The 22,493-nt window shown below is 31.9% G+C and overlaps 1 protein-coding gene across 2 annotated transcripts in view; it reads left to right on the plus strand.

Moving 5' to 3' along the window:
* The window catches only part of LOC147065091 (scavenger receptor class B member 1-like), a 178,637-nt gene that overhangs the window by 131,715 nt on the left and 24,429 nt on the right, over positions 1-22,493 (plus strand). For both annotated transcript variants that reach the window (XM_085956483.1, XM_085956482.1), the window contains one exon: positions 2,442-2,602. In XM_085956483.1, the coding sequence (XP_085812609.1) occupies positions 2,442-2,602 (161 nt within the window). The remainder of the gene's footprint in view (positions 1-2,441; positions 2,603-22,493) is intronic.

Consider the following 22,493-nt stretch of genomic DNA (forward strand, 5'->3'; position numbering starts at 1 on the left):
TAGATTGTTAAATGACTGGTAATCAATCAATATTATTAACCTTGTAAAATTTAGTATAGTATAGTTATTCTACCCTGCTAAAGAAAAAGATAGTCTTTTTGGTTTTAATGAAATGAGAACTCAAGTTTTAAACTACCCTTTTTCTTATAATATCTAAAAATATTATATTGTTTTGACAATATAATCTCTAAAGATACACTGTTTATTTAGCGATGATGTCAAAACAATCCAATATTTTTACATAATATACAAGAAAAGGTAGTTTAAAACTTGAGTTCTCATTTCACTAAAATTAAAAACACTATCTTTTTACATAGCGGGCAGTATTTATTAGTCGTTACAGTATTAATTGGGTATATTATCTAGGACGCCGAAGAATATCTTCTTCTATTATAGAGCCATTAATATATATATTATTAAATATACGAAGTGTGTGAAAAATAAAATGACACCGAAGTTTTAATCTGTCAAAATCATCACATGTTATTTTTTATTTTTTCGTAATAAACAGATAAATACGAATGAACTGAAAGGAAAAATGATCTCTGCGTGTTTTGTAATAAAGTATAATTATTTCAAAATTGCGCTAATGTGTATTTATTATGTCATTATTTTCTCGCCAACGCGTGTATATTCTAGCGCCAGACGCCATTTTTTAAATTCAATATATTGTAAGTACTTACAATTGAACCTACATTGCAATACGCGTTATCTTTTTATAGAAAATAGTTCCTATTTTTCTGATCCGGTATTGTGTATAATAGTGTTTCTTGGTGATATATCAATGTATAGAGACTATAATTATGAAAGTGCAGCTGAAAAGCATTATTTAGAAATACTTAAATGAAAACTCAATATTTACCGTAAATAACAGTAAGTGGAAGTGAAGCATCAAACCAAATCGCCATATTGTTTATTTACCATTATGTCTTACAATTCAATTCCATTGAAAACATTCTGAATTTAAAAAATGTAAAAGACATTCTCTTGTTTTTTGTTTTTGGAAATTAATTATATTAAATTCAAAGTCGGTATGTATATCGATATTTTTAATTCCGTGTATTTATGAGGAAATAAATAATTAATAATATCTAATATACGTGATTACTTACATAAAATATTTGTATGTAATAAACTGTAAATTTCTGCCGCTTGTTATGAATTAATTTTTGTTATTTATTATTCTTCTATTTCTAAAAAAGTATTATTAATAATAACACTGCTTTCTGATGTTATCAGTAACTACAGAGGTATGCATAAAATGTGATAACAGTAATGATGAAATTGAAATTTGCCAGACGAAAATAATAATAAAAAAATCGCCAATGCAACAAAACACTTCGCAACACAACATAACGCAAAAATGGCGGGACTTTTCGCTTCCGTCTAAAATGGCGGAATAGTAATAATTATTTTAATTCAAACGCGGAAGCGGTATACGTCTGTCGGAAATGATAACTGCGCTACCAAATAATTTGAAATTTTATCATATTATTATTTTGTTGCAAAACATCAGACATACCGCTCATCGTAAAGTAATAATAGCTACGTTATGACTGATGTTATGCATAACTACACACATTTTATAATACGTTATTATGTTTTACATGCTTACACAAAATAATACGATAATCCGGTGGTGTATTCGATTTTTGAATGTGATGTTCATGATTTTACGGAATGTTGACTAGCATAGAGAAATCACATAAAATTTTAGACGGGATAATGTGTTAATTGTCTGTGATCGGTGTAGGTGTCGCATCGCCCCGTTTTCCTCCCTTTTTTGTTTCCTCCTTCTACAGCTCGCACCTTTTACTATATACCGTCCCCAGAGCTTACCTTACCACGCTTTATTCCTTCCACAGCTGGACACCCGCATTTACCCACATCCGTTTCCTTACAGTGCTTACGTAGATAAAGTACCTAAGTAATTAGTCAAATCATGCTTCCATTTTTCTATATTTACAAATGATTCCACCGTACACATGTATGTTCGGAAACGATTCAGTTCGGGAATCGCAAGCAAATGTTTCAATACAAAAGATTATTTGGGATGCTCATTCTATTATAAATTAGTGTCATACATAATTTACATATCTCTTTATAAACCTGACATATCAAATGAAATAAAAATTGCAGCCAAAATATTAGTTCAGACAAATAATGATGTTGCCACCTACGTAAGTAATTAATTGTGTCAGCATATACCTACTTGCTAGAATTCCATTTTACAATTTAATGATAATATAAATTGTATTAAATTTACAGGATATTTTTAAGTCGATAGTTATTTCGGTTGTAACACCATTATCAAGATTACAAAAATAAACGACGTGTCTACTAATCTAAAAAAACATCCGGTAGGATTTAATAGAATTTATATTATCATATATGTAATTAATGATTTAAATTTAATAATAATTTCCGATTTTCTTTTCCAGCAACTGGTGCTCAAGACTGGATCTCAAACCTTCGGCTGGTGGGCGAAACCCCCAGTGTCGCCGAAGATTAGAATATACATTTACAACGTCACGAATGCTGATGAGTTCCTCAACAATGGATCGAAACCTATCCTCGATGAGCTGGGACCGTATGTTTATACGTGAGTACCATTTAATAACAATAGCATTGTAAAATTAGGTCGCTTTTAGGTCCAGATGCAAAGATGTCGACGCTATATAAAACTAACTAATTATTATGAACCTTATTCATAGTTAAAACAGCTTAGCGAAACACTAAATTACGAGACAAATTTGTTTTTGGTTATAGGAAGTGCCTACCATTCTTAATATTATTAATAAATTTAAAAAAATATTTGTAATTAACAATCAAATATGTATATAATTAAGAAAACTGCGCAATATAAATACCGTGGATCTCGGGACATAGGTTTGAATCCAGGGTCTGGAAAATTCACGTGTTGTTTACAGAGTATTTTATTTAGATATGGTCCCAATATTGAAGCTCGATTTGATATTTAAATAAAAAGGACTTTGATCGGACTTTAAAAAATCGATGTTTTTAAAAATAAATATAAAAAATACTAAACCTATGAATAAGTCAAAAATCTTTTCATAATATTATAGTAATTTTACTAATAAATATGACTATAAAATAATATGTAATAATAAGATGGGATGCTTTAATAAATTCACATTTTATAATTTTTTTTTAAATTTTTGACCTTAAATAAAAAAAAAAAATTTCTTTTTAATGTTTTCAGATACATATTTATTAATTAATACAGTTAAAATTGTAAATTATCAAAAAAATTACTCAAATAGTAAGCTTCGTCTTTTGCGCTAAGTGCCCCTCTGGTAGTTAGAGGATTCACCTTAAGCAAGTAGCTATCATACATTTGTCGTATAAACAAAAATCTAATAATACAACCTCCACTGCTTGAATGTCCATAATATTAATAATATGTTCATTTTAGGATTCAACATGGTGATGCAATGTAATGTAAATTATTATGGTTCCTTTATCAGTTTTTTTTATTTTAATAAATGCACGGACAGCGGATGGTCTTTTTAAGATTTTGACAATACTAGTTGAATAATTATAAGTTCATTTGATGCACGGTCAGGGTAAAATATAGATGTTCTTTCCATGATTCATGCACCCAATTAAAAACTGTCATTTAGATGACGCTGGTCGTCGTCCAAAATAATGGGTTTAAATAGTGACTGCCTGTATAATTTGGCCATAAAAAATGATACCGCACACTGCAATGTCACGTGAAACTAGTTTTTCAAGAATCGAAATCGACGTTATATTTTCAATAAATTTGTAAAGGTTATCCAACACGTTGAATTCACAGAACTTGCGCAAGATGAATATAGCAAAAAATTTCACACTCTTCATTAGCAATTTAAATTTAATATCTTATTAGAAGCTCTTTTTCGTAAAACAATAATACCTAAGTATAAATGCTACTATTTTGACATACCTTGATTAAACTAAAAGATCCTAAGCGTAAATAATATAAAGCATTTGGGGATATCTTTGGAAGTTATATCTGATCAATTTAGGCGACCGTGCACAAATCGCGGCTGCATATACATGGAGGGTGGAGATGGGGTAACTCAAATCATTGGTCAATCTGTAGTCTAAGAAATATAATATGTATATGTCATTATTATATATTTGAAAATAATATGTCATGATTATATAATATAACATGTAGGTATGTATTTACTATAAATAATTAGTATTTCAAACGTCGTCGATTAAGATTAAAGTCATGACAACTGTGATTTTAGCACATTTTAAATCAAAAGTTTGGCATTTTTGACAGGAGAATATTAGAGTTTGATATAATATTAATAATATATTAAATATACATGATGGAAAATCCATAGAGTCAATGGACAAGTTCAATGAAAAGTTAGCCGAGTATATTATTATTTTTGAAGTTATACTTCTTTTGGCGCGTTTGGGAAATTAGATCAGAGTGTATTTTTGGCGTGTGACATGTAACACATAATTTATTTTTCACACGAAAAAAAACGCACTCCATTGGATTCGAACCACCGATTGTTCAGTTATCAGCCGAACGCGCTACCTTTACGCCACAGTATGATACTGCAATCGTGACGATTATACAGTAAACTAGTATAGATTAGAATTGTTTCGTTGCCTAGGCACCGAATTTATTATTGTCGGCCATTTGCAATTCCTTACGTAAACAAACGATTAAACGTCAGAGTAAAACTTTAAAAATAAAAACAACGAGAAACCATTATATAATTTAGTAATATAAGTTAAAGTGTATAGAAATAAACCAACGGCGTTCCAATAAGCGGTCCTTTTTCTTGAGTGTGTAATTTAACAAGATAATGATATAATAAATAATCTAGTTTATCACAAGTTTTGTTTTTGTTTTGTTACGCCAGAGAAGTATAACCTCTAAAGCACGTACATAAGTACACACACCGTTTTTTTTTTCATAATATATTGTAATTTATCAATAAAATTTAAAGTAGATTCATATAATGCACGTATTGACAAAAGAATAATTTTAAACGATACAATGATTACAGGATTTTTATTTAGGTATTTGTTAACATACGATTTTTTCAATTTATTTTAAATGGTTAGTATTAATATAGTAAAATACTATTTAATATTTTGTTGTAGAATGAATAATACATTTTCTTTTGTTTTAATACTGTTCAATGAATTATTAATAAAAATACCATATTATACATAATAATATTAAACATACATAATTTGAAAACACCGCAAATATGAACCGATTAAAATATATATCCACTGGATTCACGTAAATGTGCTATACCAATTGAGCCACGTCCATCGTATCTAATTATGACGAAATTAACTAGTGATATTAATAATTTATTAATAATATTTAGTCCGCACCGAAGGGTCTATTTGTATCGAATAAATGGCGATGAAATAAATATCGTAGAAACTGTATCGATCGTCCGTGTGTCTGCTTGTTAAATAACAACTTTTATGCGAATGTGGAATTTTATAATAGACCGTTATCGCAGTCTAAAGAAATTTGAACGCGCATTGCATTTTGTAACACCAAACCTGTTTTCCGGCTACTTATCTATACTTGGTTTGCAATGCAGATAACGAATAGTACAAACACGATTTGACATAATAGGTACTTCTATCTACACTATAGCGATTGCATTATTTTGCTTGTCTTTTGATTGAAGCATCAAATACCGATGTTAACATTTTTTGACAACGTTTTTATTAAGTCGTATTCTTATTTGTCCGGTGGTTGTTTATCCAGTACAAATATTGCAATCGATTTTTAACTAACTTCCCGACTAGCTAGACATTTGATACTTTTAGAATTTATCAGAACACGATGCCAATGCATTGTTTTAATACTTTTAGCCATCTTTAAGTAGAATTGAATTCATTTTTAGTTAGTTCTGTTTTGTATGAAAAGTTATTTCAATACCGATATTGGTTGCTAGGAGGTCCTAGCAACTAAATTATTAATATATACGTGCGTTACTATGGAAATCAAAATGACATTTCAGTATTACAAATTTATTTGATCGTTTAAGCTAGCAAATCTTTTTCTCAATTTTATATGATTCAACAGAAAATTTAAAAACGTTGTATATAAAAAGTTCTTTTTATCTTGTAATTATTTGTCATTTGAACTCATGCTAGAGAAGAGGTCGGCAATTTTTGACATATAAGAATCAAATTCAAATGGATTTAAGTTTGTACTATTCCATTTGAGTCAATTTTAGGCATGTATACGTGTGTGTATATATATATTAGGTGGGTTTATTTGTGCATTTGTTATATTTAATCCTTCGGAACACCTGTTGTACAATAATTAATTTGTCATTCGATATAATTAGCATGTTATTTATATGCGGTAATTGAAAAGTAATTAAATGCTCCGCAGTCAACAACTTTAAAAATAATATTACAAAAAAGTAGGTATCATGAATATTAATTGTTTAACTAATAATTTTTGAAGACTGATATCATAGATATATCTAACTAGATAACTCTATAATACCGAGGGTCCCAGGTTCGAATCCTGGGTCTGGCAAGTGCACATATTATTTTTTAATATGTGTGTAATTCAGGGGATGGATCTAATAGGTTGAGCAAGTGGCTAACATCCATTTCTCGTAAAAAATCTGTTAATACATACATGTACTCTGTGGAGGCCCATATAATCCTATTAGGATCGGACATGGTCGAAAGAAGTTAACGCCATTAATTCCCTATACGTTATCATTGTTCCCAGAATGGACGATTTTACACATCTTGAGTGTAGTTTTTTATTGTTTATAATTACTAATGATCTATTATAAGTGTATTGTTATTGATAAGGCAGGGGGTTTTTTACAAACACTTCAACTATTCATAATTTGTGACTTTTTTTTAACTACTTTTTTTTAACTACTTTATTGTATTGATTTGCTATATAAGTTAGAGTTAATAATATTCGTCGTCAGTGTATATCTAACTTTTCGTGAGTGTACACAGTGGCTGAAGATACCGAAAGGCGAAACCCGGCCGCAAAAACGACTCAAATGGAATAGTACAAAACTTAAGTCAATTAGAAGTTAAATTCAAATTCAAAAAATAGAAGAATCAATTAACATGACTGAAGCAGTTATTATTTAATTTTTTTTAATGACATAGGTATTACTTTCGTTAATAAACTGGCCATGATCAGCAGCGTATATGGCGTATAAGAAAGAGGAATGACACCTGCATGTTAAAATCCTTGTGTCTGCTTTCTATAGATGTTTCTAGTGGCTCATTTGCGTTGTAAATACCTTGACAATCTTTTCCCTTTCTGTGGTCGCTACCCTAAATGAGAACAGAGGACTGGAATCAAGGTTTACGAGATTCTTGACCTAAGAGTCTAAAGACGTTCTTCTTCTGCCGGGGCTCGCTTATCAGAAATCTTCACTTAAATGATCAACGAAGACACAGAAGTTGACATTATCTTTCAGGATACGTCATAAAGAGGCCTGAGTATCGCAACGTCATTCTAGTTTTTATTTATCACTTATTTATTTTCCATCCTCGACACCATCTTGACAATTATTTTAATTTTATAAACTATTTCTTTTATTCAACGAATAAGACACACGATTTGAGAATCTTACATTTTATATACTGAATATACATAATTCGAAAACATGTCATGCATATACGTACTAGAAAAAATCACTTTGTAGAAAAAATTATGACACCCGACGAGACTTGAACCTGTATCTGCTGGATTCGCGCTTTTTCAATTAAGATCGGGCATCTTATTGAACTACGACGATTTTAACTAGTAGTTGTTTTCTACAAAATGATTTTTTCTTGTGTGTATATGCATGAGATGTTTTCAAATTATGTATATTCAGTGTATAGAATATTACATTGTCAAATCTTGTATCTTATTCGTTGAATAAAAGAAATAGTTTAATAAATTATTAGTAAGTCAATAAAGGCTAAATAATGTAGTAATCCGCGACATATTTAATATACTAAAACAGATAGCCAACATTATAACGCAATTCGATAAGCATTTCATGTAACAACTACTAGTTAAAATCGTCATACTTCAATTATATATTCAATTTTAATTTTGTCTTTCCAGTTTATTCCACGTTTGGAAAGCTTCAGTTTTTACACATTTTCATTTTTTAGGGGTGTCTCAAATGTCGAGCTTCCTTTTTATATATATTTTTCTAAAATACCTTTAATTACTTACAAATATTGTATATAACTACTTTGTTAAGTCGATGTTCAAAAAAATGTATATTTATTTATTGTGTACGTTAATTAAATCAATCACATACAATAACAAAATATATCTTCTCTGAATAGTATTTAATTAAATTTAACGTCTTAGTTTCAACATAAATAATTATGGCTAGGAACTTTCCGATGGATGGCTGATAACTATTTTATGCAGAAGAACTCGTTATACCTTGGACCTATTTTAATTTTGTTTTATTTTAAAATATAACCAAAGATTTTTACGTGGTTTATCGTAGTGTATGCGGTTCACGACCTCTCTGATCCATCTCGGGTTTTCAGTGAATTCTGCATACATTTCAGACACGTTCAAGGTACAACAGATTTTATTATGAAAAAATAAAATAATCACGAAAATTATGTTGTGTTTATGTTCTTATGAAATGTGTATGAATGTGTTATTTTTTAATTGGCTCTACAGCCCGATGTGAATCTTGACTGCCGCAAGAAAAGGGTTTTTACTGTTTTTTTTTATTATTAATATATATATGGTTGCTAGCCACTCACTTTATCTAGTAGATACTTACTCTGGATTCAAACACACGTTGGAAGACAAATATTATGTTGGGTTGTCGGACCTGGGACTCGAACCCGAAATCTACGACTTCATAAGTGGATACGATACAACTAGGCCGTTGACTATATGTATGTGTTTATAAAACCTAAATAAACCTACAATAATCCGATGTTATATTTTACATTTATTACAATATGGGTATTAATAAAAAATAAACACACATAAAAACATCATCTTCAAAATATTCAAAACCATTGCTATCAGTTTTGACTTAAAAACAACCTTATTTTAAAAATAAACTTTCTACCTACTTTTAATCATATGAATAATATGAAAAAATTAATAATGTTATATTCTTTATTGGATGTACCTACATATTTTTTCGAAAAACATAAGAAACATAATAATATTAGCCATTGAAGAAAAAATGCATGGACCCACGACCATTGTATTCCAGTAACTGTGCTTTACCGATTTTCCAAAAAGTATGTTTTTGTTCTTTTGCAAAAAACTGTGTACTTATAAATATTTCCTATAAATTATTAAGCTATTCGAAATCGGAACAAAATAATTACTTGGCTGTCCAAAGCACAACAGGTTCCCCTATAAGCCATACAATTTAGACTATAACGAGACCGGTCGATTTATTTTTGTATATTATCTTGAATTGACAACTGGTTTTTCTGATTGCCGTAGGCAGAACCGCAGTGAGAATTTTAGACGTCCAGGCACCTCTGCACTGCAATTATTTTTTGATTTTCTAAAAAAATAAGACTTTTAAATTAACTAAAAGTCAAATATTATCTACCTACTCTACGTAAACAAAAATAGAACAATACCAATTTAAAAGGATAGTTACGGGTTACTATGTAGAAAAATTCTGCATTTTATATTGTGATTTATTATAAATAGTGATCCCCTTGAAAAAAATTACTTATTTTTTGACCTCATTGATTAATATAAGTATATATTTTTACTAAAGGTGCAATGCACAAGGTAATTTAAATAAAACATTCTTATAACTAGGCTATGCTGATTCTCAAGAATTTCCACTTGCTATAGGTATATCATTGTTTTCGTTAAATAAAATAGGTACCTACTCATTTAATGATACTTTAAAACTAAACGTATGCCCTCATTATTTAGCGCCCTAAGAATTTTGGTTGGTTGCCTACTATTTGACTACGGTTCTGGCTGTACGTACCTATATGCACAATATATTATTTATAAACTTGCAACATAGAAATACGCTTTAAAAATGACTAGTGACAAGTACCTGTATACGTAGTAGATAATAATTATTATTTGATTGCAGTTGGTAAATTATGTTAATAGCGTAGGTCTTTGTGGATAATATTCGTTGGAATTCATTTTGAAGATAACATCATAATGCTCGTAATCATTAATTGAATAATGTCACAATATGGACCATGATTTTCCCTTCACCACATACCGTGTATGCAGACTTGTTATAAGTTGTTATATTGAAAGAGTACTTGGAGCAATTTCTTAAGCCCTGGTTTACTGGCACTCAACTGTGCATCATTCATTTTCCGATTTAATCTATCCCAGGCCGTGACGAAACAAAACCTTCTCGCTTGCCGTAAGACAGCGTAATGAACGACATAAGAAGCTTACCCCTTTTAACGATATATTATATGAACAATCTGATCGACATTCATCACATGTATAAGAAGAAGTTAGAATTATAAATATTTAGATCTTTCGTCTATTGTTAACTGTTAGCCGGCTCGTACATTACAACTCGCCTCGTGTGCCTGACCGCCATAAATCAAAACTTCCGAGAACGGGCGGCCAGTGTTGCATGACACAACCTCGCACATCTATCTAGCGACAGTCGCGCGTAGCCTTCGAAACGTATTGATATTTCAATGCGGTGATCGGCGAGCCGGTATAGGAATGACAAATTCGTAGGTGTTTCTTTGTGACTTCGACCCTCCGACTCGGAGTCCAAGAAGGATGCAACAGCCAGATGTTTTCTTTTCAGACGAAACAGTTGCATTGGATCAATCGGATCAATCTGCGAAGCTCCATTTGGCAACGCGTGTTATGTTGTTTCGTTAAACAACGATGACGTCATATCGACGTATTCGACACGTTTTTAGGCTAGACGAGTTCCGATGTGCGAGCCGACTTATGGTGTTAATATCCGGTTTTCCTTTCATCTTTCATGATATCCGTTAGGGAGGCGACATCTAGTGAATCTTTTATTCGTGTATGTGGATAGTTTTGCCCATATTTTCTACGTGTATATTTCAGAAATTCTGTATTTATCTTCTTCATTTGACCCACATCTCCTGCGGGGAATATAGTGTCTGATTGTTCTCTGAGAGGTTTCGTTGCGATTTGGATGGTAGCTTATGTATATAATAATTATGCTTGTCCTGTATTTCCATCAATTCATGCTTTGAAAAGTTTTGACGATACATTTTTTATTGGATGCATTTAATGACTGTATTGCAGTCAAAGTAATTGGCAAAAAGTTTATAACTATTCGTTTTAAGTTAGATGCAGAATTTCCGTCCCCCATACGTCATATCACGAGAAGCATTTTCTAATGTTGTTCTGGAAGTTTTCTAGAAAGACTGTCTAGTATTTTGACTGTAAATTGAAGATACTCCCCAAACAACGATAAGGGACACATTTCAATAAATTTGAGGAATGAAGAAAAACGTTTAATCGAATATTTTTACAGAAAAGTAATATTTTTTTGTTTATTGATATTATATTATTAATATAGAAAACATAGACTATCAATGTACCTACATAAAAAATAGATCATAAATAGTAAAAAAAAATATGGTAGAACAATAATAAATAGCAATTATGCTATTTATCGTTGTTCCCTGAAAATGAAAAATAACAACAAAAAATAATTTAATTTTCTCCAATTTTTTTTTAAAACTACTAGTCAGCAACGATAGAATTCAACATAGTGAGGTTGCAAATATTGGTACGTGTCCATCAAATCCTCTTTTTTTCTTGTGTCTTAAATATCAAAATACGTTTATCGTTGTTCTACTCATTTCATTTTGTTCTTGTTTCCCTGTAAATGCGGTTCTTATTTGTCCGGTGGTTGTTTGTCCGGTACAAATCTTGCAATCGATTTTTAACTAACTTCCCGACTAGCTAGATATTTGAAACCTTTATAATATATCAGAACACGATGCCAATGCATTTTTTTAGCCATCTTGAATTAATTTTTAGTTAATTCTGTTTTGTATGAAAAGTTATTTCGATACCATTATTGGTTGCTAGGGGGTCCTAGAAACTAAAATATTAAATAATAATATATACGTGCGATACTATGGAAATCAATATGAAATGACATTTCATTATTCAGTATTTCTATCAAGTACAATTTTTTTGATCGTATAAGCTAGTCAAGTCAAGTTTATATGATTCAACAGAAAATTTAAAAACGTTATGTATAAAAAGTTCTTTTATCTTGTAATTATTTAAAACCTTTTGCCCGGGAACTCAGAAATAATGGGAACGGAAATACGTATATAATATATAAAAAGTTCTTTTTATCTTGTAATTATTTAAATTTTTCCTTTTGACATCATTCCAATGTTTGATCTTAATTTTTCTTTTTTTACCTTTATTTAATTGATTTATGCCACTAGATGACAGGCTCACACCACTTACATCCGCCATCTTTGTTTTGCTTATCGTTGTTCTTGAATAAAGCAGTTTTCAAAACCTTACATCATCGTCTAGGAGTGAAGGATAAACCTTTTCGATACATTCAAACGTTTACAGGGATCTACTTATCATTGTTCTATACTTAACTCAATATGTGAAAAATGTGCCGCTTATCGTTGTTCTGGGGGTGCCTTCAATTATGTGTAGGTACTAAAATTTATGCACAATTCATAATTACGTTATTATTCACATTGTTACTTCAGTTGAGTGTAGATGAAAAAAATATATCTTCTCTTTCGTCGTATGACTCGGAAAATTATATCTCGTAGAAGCCGGGTTACTATTCATTGCCCCAAAATAATGTAAGCCGGCTCTCACATCTAAGCTCGCTTCGCCTGCCGTACAGCCATACATCAAACCATCCAAAGACGTCGATCCGGTGTCACATATGATGACCGCCCACATCTACCTATCGACAGTCGCACGTAACCTTTGAAACATGCCCTTTGATGCGACGATCGGCGAGCCGGTATAGGAATGACCAATTCGTAGATGTTTGTAGGCGTCCTGGCGTCTTCGACTCGCAGATCGGGAAGCATGAAACTTGTCGATTAGAAGAGTAGATGTTTTTTTTCAAACTAAAAAGTCGTATTCGACGAATCCGAGGAGCTCTATTTGGCAACGTGTGTTTTTTAAATAACGATGACGTCACATCCACGTATTCGATACATTGCAGGCGAGACGAATTTTAATGTGAGAGCCTTCATTTCAGCATTTCAACATGACTTGCTAGGATACTCACGTGGGTGATATGATCAGTATCCTACGATAAAAGGGTGGTTCACAATAATTATAGATCAAGTCCAATTTTCATAAAATTAGATTTTTTTATATTAGTGGCTGGATGAAACAGATTTATATATTGTGTGTTAATATCACAATCGTAGCTCTACAATTTTCCGCATAAATTGCAATACTAGTATTGATAAGACATCAATTAATTGAATACGAATCATGTCCATTTTGACAGTTCCATCAGCAGTATATAGAGGTATTTGCTAACATTAATTTGCTAATATTAATAAAGCCTGAATATACTAATTTATGTTTCGACTATTTATTTAAATTGATATGGTAAGTATATACAGTAAAAACATTCCTGAATTCTACAAAAAGAGTTTTAACTTCAGGTCCAAATATCTCACGTTCCATTTTGATGGACTTGATCCATAATTATTGTGAACCACCCAAATATAAGTAGATAGTTATTAAGTGAGACAGAAATTGGCGGTGAAATCACCGAGACCGGTTAAAACTGGAAAGGTTAATCGTCTTGAGTCAATCTAATTAATTCTATGCGCTCCTGAATATTAAAAAAGAATACGTCATGTTTATCTGCTCATAGTTGTAGTGGCAGTCCATAGTTTTAACCCAGCCGGCATAACGATCAGACAACGGATATAGATAGGTACAAATCCTTTTGGATCTATTCATTTAGAACATGATCATTGTTTTGTCAAGTCATGAATATCAGCCAATATTTTAGAAAATCTGTTTTTAAATATACAGCGACCGACGAGAGAAAACTGACAGTCGAAAAGTAAACATAGAAAGTGAAATTGACACTGCAACTTAAAAACGTCTGTCATTTGAATACCGGCTGAATTTAATGTCATTAGAAACTGTCATTACCGTTTTGGAAAACAATATGGCTGTTTTAATGACATGGATATTATGATTACATGTAATTATTATCGGAGTGAGTTGTTGTGCAACAAAATAATATGTCTCCGAATTTTCGTTTCATAATAACATTGTCATCTCGGCGGATGATTGATTTTAGGCATGCGATACTTATCCATAATTATTGACTGTTTTAATTCTCGATCAACGACAAACGACATATTAGAATGATGTGTATACATTGAGTTATATTATCATTATTTCTATCATTATAATTTATATCATCTATCCTCTGCTTGAGGAAAGCCTCTTCAATCTGATTCCGTCCCTCTTGGTGATTGTGAATTGCACATTCTTCCGCAAATCCAGTTCTCCATTTAGGTTTATCTTTCAGACATTTTCTATTTACTTTTTGAAAACTAGATACTGGGTGGCTAGATTTAAATTATTGTGTGTTTTGTATATTTATGGATTGTGAGTATGGTTGCCAATTTTTTCTGAGATAATTCTGGGATAAGTATGCAATAATTTCGTTTCCAATAAACGTCACCTTTCACACCAACCAAATACTGTTTCTTCATGTCAGGCTCAGCAGGCATCAATAGCGAGGGCTGTGCGGCTGGTCAATGCACTCCCTAGAGATGTAGACATTTTTAGTGATGCGAAATGTATTTTGTTCTTTAAAACTTTATTTTATTGTTTAATTTATAATTTTCTTGAATTATTGTTGTTTTTTTAAATTTTATTTTTTTTGCTATAATTATTTTTTGGTTTGTTTATTCTTTATTAATTTGATTTACCTGTACCTTTTATTCCAAATGTCATGTTGTGAACGTCTTGATTTAATAATTTGTTATGTGCTCAATGTATCTTTTATAAATAAATATCCTTCCAGAATCCAAGTTAGCTTATTTTTAAAACCAGTATAAACAAAGATTACTTAGTATGCTTAATATGATTAACCTTTCTAAATTCTATTGGAATTCCGTATAATTTCCATCGTCGTAAGGTTTAAATTTCATTTTAAATGTTGCTAGGTATGTTTTGTTCTAACCTACCTCTTTTGAAAAAAATCCAGGACATTATGCATCCTGGTTGACGTTCACCTGGAATTCAGGGCAGAATGTTTTTTCTGGAACGACCACAGCCAAAAGCGGGATGGTCGACAACCAATAACTAGGGTTTCTCGGACATCCTTAACTAGCATACATCTTACTGAACCTGTCATATTTCGTCTTCTTCTTATTGTGCCATCCCCTAGCGGAGGTCGGCCACCATCAAGGCGATCTTATATTTGTCGTCTGCTACCCGGAACAGTTCAGTGGAGCTGAACTCGTACCAATCACGAAGGTTCTTAAGACACGAAATGCGGCGCCGTCCTCTGCTACGCTTCGCATTGATCTTTCCTTGAATGACAAGTTGGGGAATGCTGTATTTTTGCCCTCTCATAATGTGGCCGATGTACTGTAGTTTCCTGGTTTTGATACTACGTAGAACTTCTCAGTCCTTCCTCATTCGATTGAGAACTACAACATTTGTCACCCGGTCAGTCCAAGGAATTTTAAGGTTGCGTCTATACAGCCACATCTTAAAAGCTTCAAGTCTCCGTGACATCTTTCATATTCTCATATTTCGTCACATCTAGTTAAATAACTAATACTTAGTATCACAATTGTTTTAGGCGCAATGTGAAGTCACTTGTAAAGACATTATTAAGTCATTCACAAATAAACTGAATATCACAATTTACTAAGTAATTAGGCATTTTAACTTCAAAGATGTGACTATGATATAACAGCATGTTGACAATACTAATTGGCCCCCTTTTATGTTGAAATTAAATAATTATTATACAACACTGTATCCACAGTTAAATAAAAAAAATGCTTCGTAGTAAACAGAAAACGTAAAATACGTGAGTACTTAGGTAACGTATACTGAATTTCATGGAGCGATTCCGGTGATGTCTACAATGATATTACTTCCATTAAAATATTTTTTTATTATTAACGGCGCATGTAATTTAAAAATAAAATATAAATGAGTATGACATAAAATATAAACTTAAAAAAATAAAAAGAAGACAATAAAATAGACCATACAGAACAATAATAATAAAATGTTAGTCCAGTTGTATAATATATTAAATTAGACAAAAAAAGAATTAGTTCAATATAATCGGAAGTAAAAAAAAGTTTATTTAGGTACTGTAGTGCTTGAATACTCATATGAAGGTATTGAACATGTCGATAGAAGAACTCTTCGAAATTAGTGTTTGTCAAGATGCAGTTAAAGATGAGAGGTTCTTGGTTTTATTTAGTTGTACAATACAACTTTCCAAAAATAACAACGATATTAATATTAAACACTTTAAACAATATAAATAAGTATATAGGTACTTATTATATTTGCATAATTACAAATATTTTTATGCTTAAATAGTTAAAGCTTTTATGTCATATTTATTTATTTTACGATTGTTATGGGTCGAATTTTTTTTTTTAATAAACATACTTATTGTAATTCCACGATATATCGTAAAATTAGCAAAACATTTTTGAATAGAGTTCTACTAAATAAACTCCAATTTAATTATTAGCATAAAAAGAATTTTATCATTTTAAATAGTAGTAACCCCAATAAACACAAAGTTATCTAATTTTATATTAATATATTAGGTATAGTAAACTACTTCTATATATTATTATTATCATGCATACGTGGGAATTATATCTGTACTCGTGTTGTGAATCCGGAGAAATCGAAGCAACTAATCATATCGTGGACTTGCGTTCCTGTATGCGTAACCTCAGAGTCTTTTTGTCATCCCCTAAATTGATGAAAACACACTGGCATGGCACACTTGCACCTCTGTAGTGAGAAATATTTCTTACAATATTAGAGCAGCATGCACAATCTAAGATTTCGTTCCTAAGGATAAGTCGCCGAAAAGCATGACTTAACTATAGACAATCCTGAGTATAGAGGTAAGGAATCCTTAACCATAGACTACTTTTGTTATAAACACGCCCCCTTCTGTATTACCATTTACCACTGACAGCTGCTGTCAAAATAAATTCGCATGTCTATAACACAGTCCATACATTCAAATTCATTTAACAATGTATCTCAATATGGAAATTGATAGTGTTAATTCGTTTGGCATGTACTTGCAGAATATTATTTTACTTTTATACGCCAACCCGCAGAAATACAAAATGCCAGGTGAAGAATGACACTTGAGGCTAGTGTTACCATGTTAAAAAAATATCTTGCGTTGCCTGTGGAATCACGTATAATGACTTATAACGGAAACATAAGAGTGTTATAATTAAATATTAATATGTATTTATAGTTATTGCATTTATAAAATAAAGTTGTCATATTATTGTCATCGTTTAACAATTATAAAATAATTTACCTAATTTACCTAACGAGAATTTTTAAATATGGTATTATTTTCAATAGAAATGATCTTAACTAAGGACAATGTTTCTGCATAGTGTTTTCTGCTAAGGAAATTTTAGTTATGACAAATGTTTCTGCATTCCGCTCTTAGTTTGTATTGGTGCCTGCGGTTTTCTTTCTGTGCTAATCTTTTCACTCAGTCAGCTCAATCGACTCATTTTCTTCTTCTTACAATTTTAATACATACATATATACGCACAGTAAAACCATACCTAATTTATTGTAAATTCATTAAACACACTCAAGTACGTGGACTGTAGTGTCCCTGAGATATTATTTTTCTTCTTCTTTCACCCTGTCACGACCCAGCATTGGGGCATCGGGCAAGCACAGTTCGCGCCACTTCCCTCGATCCATCGCCAATTCTTGCGCCTCCCGCCATTTCAGGCTGTGCCACAAGGGTACGAAGTGTCGCACTCTTTGGCGGCATCCGGAACACGTATTCCAGCCACGTAAAACGTCTGTTCGTGATTACATCAATCACAGAAGGTTGCTGTGTCTGCTCACGAACTCGTGTGTTTATAACGTGGTCGTCCCAGTGTACCCCTAAGATTCGGCGGATATTACCTGAGATATTACTATACAAAAAACTGCAGACGCATAATGTTACCTTCTGTACTTCGGAATATGTTCGATCCAGACGGTGTGGTAGGCCCAAAATGGTTGGTGGGTTAATTATTAATAGGTGCGCATTTCAATATTGTCTTTTACATCCTCCTGAATAGTGATTACTAGTAAGCATGAGTATCTAACTGAAAATGATTAAAATAAATCACAATATCATCGGATTACTTACGTGGAGTAGTCTGTACTCAGTCACTATGGTTACGGTAAGTTAGCGAGTTGATTCAGAGGTGTTCAGAATGCGCGAGGGCAAATTATATGGACCAAGAAAGTGAAACTATGTAGGTGGTACTTTGTTTCAATATGTACCGTTGTTTGTTCTATTTTCAATGTTACGTTACGTGTTTACTTAAATTCAGAGATTCTATTCATTCTGCCGGCAAAAAAATTGTATAAAAACTGTTAACAAATATTTAAAATGTTTTTTTATAGAAATGTCCACTTTTTTTTGTATTTTGGATAGAAAACATCGTCGGTATTTTGTAAAAAGAGCAAATCAACCATTTGGGCGAAATCAAGATTTTAATGAAAAAAGAATAGGTATGTAGGTACCTAATTAGCTTTGTTGTGTAAAAATCGCGAATATCTCTACAGGAAATTACTTAAAAACGATAATTGTAAGGGCGAATATCCACTTAGTGTTACGAAAAAAAAGCGAGTGTGACATATTAGGCATTTAAAAATTTTATATTATAATGCCTATTATAAAGACAGTATTCTTTGTAAGCTTTATTATAAACTCGTTATAAGACATTTATATCCATCATCATCAGAGGCGCGACAACCCGGTGTGGGTCTTGCCCTCCTCCAACAGCTCCCTCCACCTGTCCCTATCCAGTGTGGCCGCTTTCCAATTTGGTACCCCTAGAACACGGCAGTCACTGGCAGCTCCATCTAACCAACGAATCTTTGGCCTCCCTCTTCTTCTACGTCCTATTGGATTGCTGGACATCACTCTCTTTGCCGGTTCATTGTCATTCATACAGTGCACATGACCTAGCCATCGCTGTCTCCCAATCTTAATTGATTGAATTGCGCTGCAATCTTCGTACAGCCCTTAGAGCTCAGCATTATATCCTCTCCTCCAATTGGTGCCATCCCTGATCGGTCCATATATACGGCGGAGAATTTTTCTTTCAAAGATGTTCAGGGCTCGTTCATTTCGCAGAGTTAATGTCCAAGTTTCCGATGCGTAGGTGAGCACTGGCTTTACAAGTGTCTTGTAAAGAGTGCTTTTAGTTCGGTGAGATAGTAAGCGGGACTTAAAATGTCTTAACAGACCAAAGTAGTATTTATTCGCAGACATGATTCTCTTGTTGATTTCTTCTGTAATATCATTATGTCGAGTTACAAGAGATCCAAGGTATATGAAACTGTCGACCGTATCAAACTTGTATGCACCAATATCTAACTTTGGTGCGACTTCTCGTGGTGTGACATATACAGGCATGTATTTAGTTTTTGCCTCGTTTATTTGTAAACCCATTTTAACGACATTTATATCCATAGGTAATTAATAAATAAATGTCAAAAGTTAAAAATCTTCCTCCTGTAAAACAGAATTTTGGTTAATCCGCCCTTTTTACAAAACACCGACGACATGTTAAAATGCAATTGCAAACTGGCAACTTTTAATGTGTCGGTACCAGTGGCGAAGGGTAGAGATAGGCTGTTAAGATCCGCCATAAATAGTGAATACTAAACTTAGTCAGTCCCAGTCCCAGTCAGATCCCAAATTTGACAAGAATTAGGCATTTTAATATTCAAAAAATGGGCACGGTTAACACATTCGAAGATATACTGATTATAAGCTATGTCTTTAACCATTCAAATGTGATAAACATCCTACGAATAATCATTGCTTTATAATAATTATTGACCTAAAAATAAGGTAGTATTTTTTTGAAATACGCCATTTCTATTAGCATTTCCCAGTGGCTAAGCTACAACATACGCCCGTAGCCATAAATTGACAAACGATAATGAAGTAGGGAGCTAGATCATGTTAACGCGCGTGTTTGAACATGTACCTAACCGAAAAAAAAATATTTTTTTAAAACGGTACATGTTCAATTATGCTTATTATGCTAATTAAACTTATGATTGATCTTAAAAGGATACTATTTTATGTAATAAAAATACTTCATATAGTCATCAAAAATGTTTAAAATAAACATTAAGGATAATAAGCCTTCAAAATTATATAAATAGATTATCTACAACGTTTAAGGAATGTCCATGGTTATGCTTTGAAATACCATAAAAAACCTCCATTTTGATCTACGCTGAGCATGTGGGCCCTTAAGTTGTTCCACTATTAGTCTTCTTACGCGAAAAACTGTCAGTTCATTCTCATTACTGACGTGAATTAAACACATTGATAAATAATTGAATAAGTATTAAAATTAATTGATTTTTAAGTAACTGATTTCACTTATGTATGGAATTATAATGTGATGTCTCAATTTACGTTATGATTTAAGTCACAGATGGTGAATGTTCCAATGGTTTCCACATGTTGGAATTATTGGGCACCAATGGTGAGAGCCGTAAAACTAATCAATGCGCACCATATTATGAACGTAGACATTTTCAGTAGGTACTATGTTGTTGTGCACGTTTTTAAAAGTTTATTTCTAAAGCCTAATCTTTACTTCGATTTTTTTTTATTACAATTTGCTTTATTTATAGCCTGTTTGATTTAACTTGAATCGCATGCCGTGAATCCAATTATTATTTGTGTAAAATGAATAAATAAATCCCCAAAAAAATATTAAAATACTTACCCACAATGCGACTAAGAGCCCGCTGGATTGATGGAATAGTTGAATTTAGACCACATAACAGATTATTAATATTGAAGTGCAAAAGCCAGTCGGCATAGTCCAAGAGTTTGACTACAGTTTTGGCTTATAAATAATTAACGAGGGGCAATCTATTAAACGCAATAAATACGAAATACGCTAGATATCCTCAAATATTACGAATATTGAATGCGCGTTGCGTTACATGACAAACTCTAATGCATATTTTGACACAGAATTATATTATTGAAAATAACATACCTACTTATTCTTTAATATGTGTTTACGTTTACCCCACAGGCCAGAATAATAAATAGAAATGTAAAAGCCATCGTCGTGGACAAATATTTTGAAGCAGTGTATTTTATGGCGGTCAAACCGTAAACCCCAAATATAACAAAGCATGCCGACGGCACTCAATATTGGACACACGTTACATATACGTAACAAATTTTAATGCATGTTATTATCATATAGCCATAACCACTTAAAATAACATAATATTATAACACGTATTTAATATTATCCCATATTTTTCCACACTCGTGATCCGTTGCCTGTTATACCACACCCGGTAGGGTAAGCCATTTCCCATTAATTATGAGTTCCCTGTTTATCCCATATTCGTACCTACTTTCAACCATACCCAGAAAGTTTATAAAGACCGATAGGATTAGATACAACAAAGCGAGGCCTTTATTCGGCAGTAGGTCGAAAGTGTCTGTGATGGTGATCATGATTCTCAACTAACTGTCTCTTTTCTGTGTCAACATGATGTATGTCTAAAAATGTCTGGCCTCTATCATAAGTTACGAGTATAAACAACAAAGTATTATTATACAATAGGTAAAAGATAAAATAATATAGTTTTGGGAAAAAAAATGTTCAATGAATTATATTTTTTATGAATTGATTTCGCATGTGAATTTTATCCAAGGTCGTTGTTATATCTGATTTTCGGAACATAAAAAAATTACAGAATTCCCACTGTTCATAATACGTTCCACACGTCCTTTGATAAATAATAATTGGTGATTTTATGAACATTTTAATAATATTATACATTTATCTAATCGAAATATATGATATACCCAGCCATTATTCCGCCATATTTAATTAACTTATCCTTGTTACGTTTACTCAAACTCAAAAAATAATTGTTTGTAATTTTGATGATTTTAATCACAATTTCTTATTCTGCGTAGGTACACGAAAAATTGTTATGGACCTATAATAGCGAAGTATACCTATAGGTACATAGTGCTTTAATTAAGTATTTTTTATATTCAACGAATAATTCACAAGATTTAAGAATGTAACATTTTAATTATTAAACATACATAATTTTGAAAACACTGAGAAAATTTAATATTATACTCGTAACCAATAGAAAATACCCTTTTTTTTAAGTAAGACACCGAGCAGAAATCGAACCTGCATCTCTCGGGTTTCGC

This window comes from Rhyacophila brunnea, unplaced genomic scaffold, assembly GCF_057557595.1.
Source record: "Rhyacophila brunnea isolate RB1 unplaced genomic scaffold, BYU_Rbru_1.0 scaffold_6, whole genome shotgun sequence".
NCBI classification, from domain to species: Eukaryota; Metazoa; Arthropoda; class Insecta; order Trichoptera; family Rhyacophilidae; genus Rhyacophila; species Rhyacophila brunnea.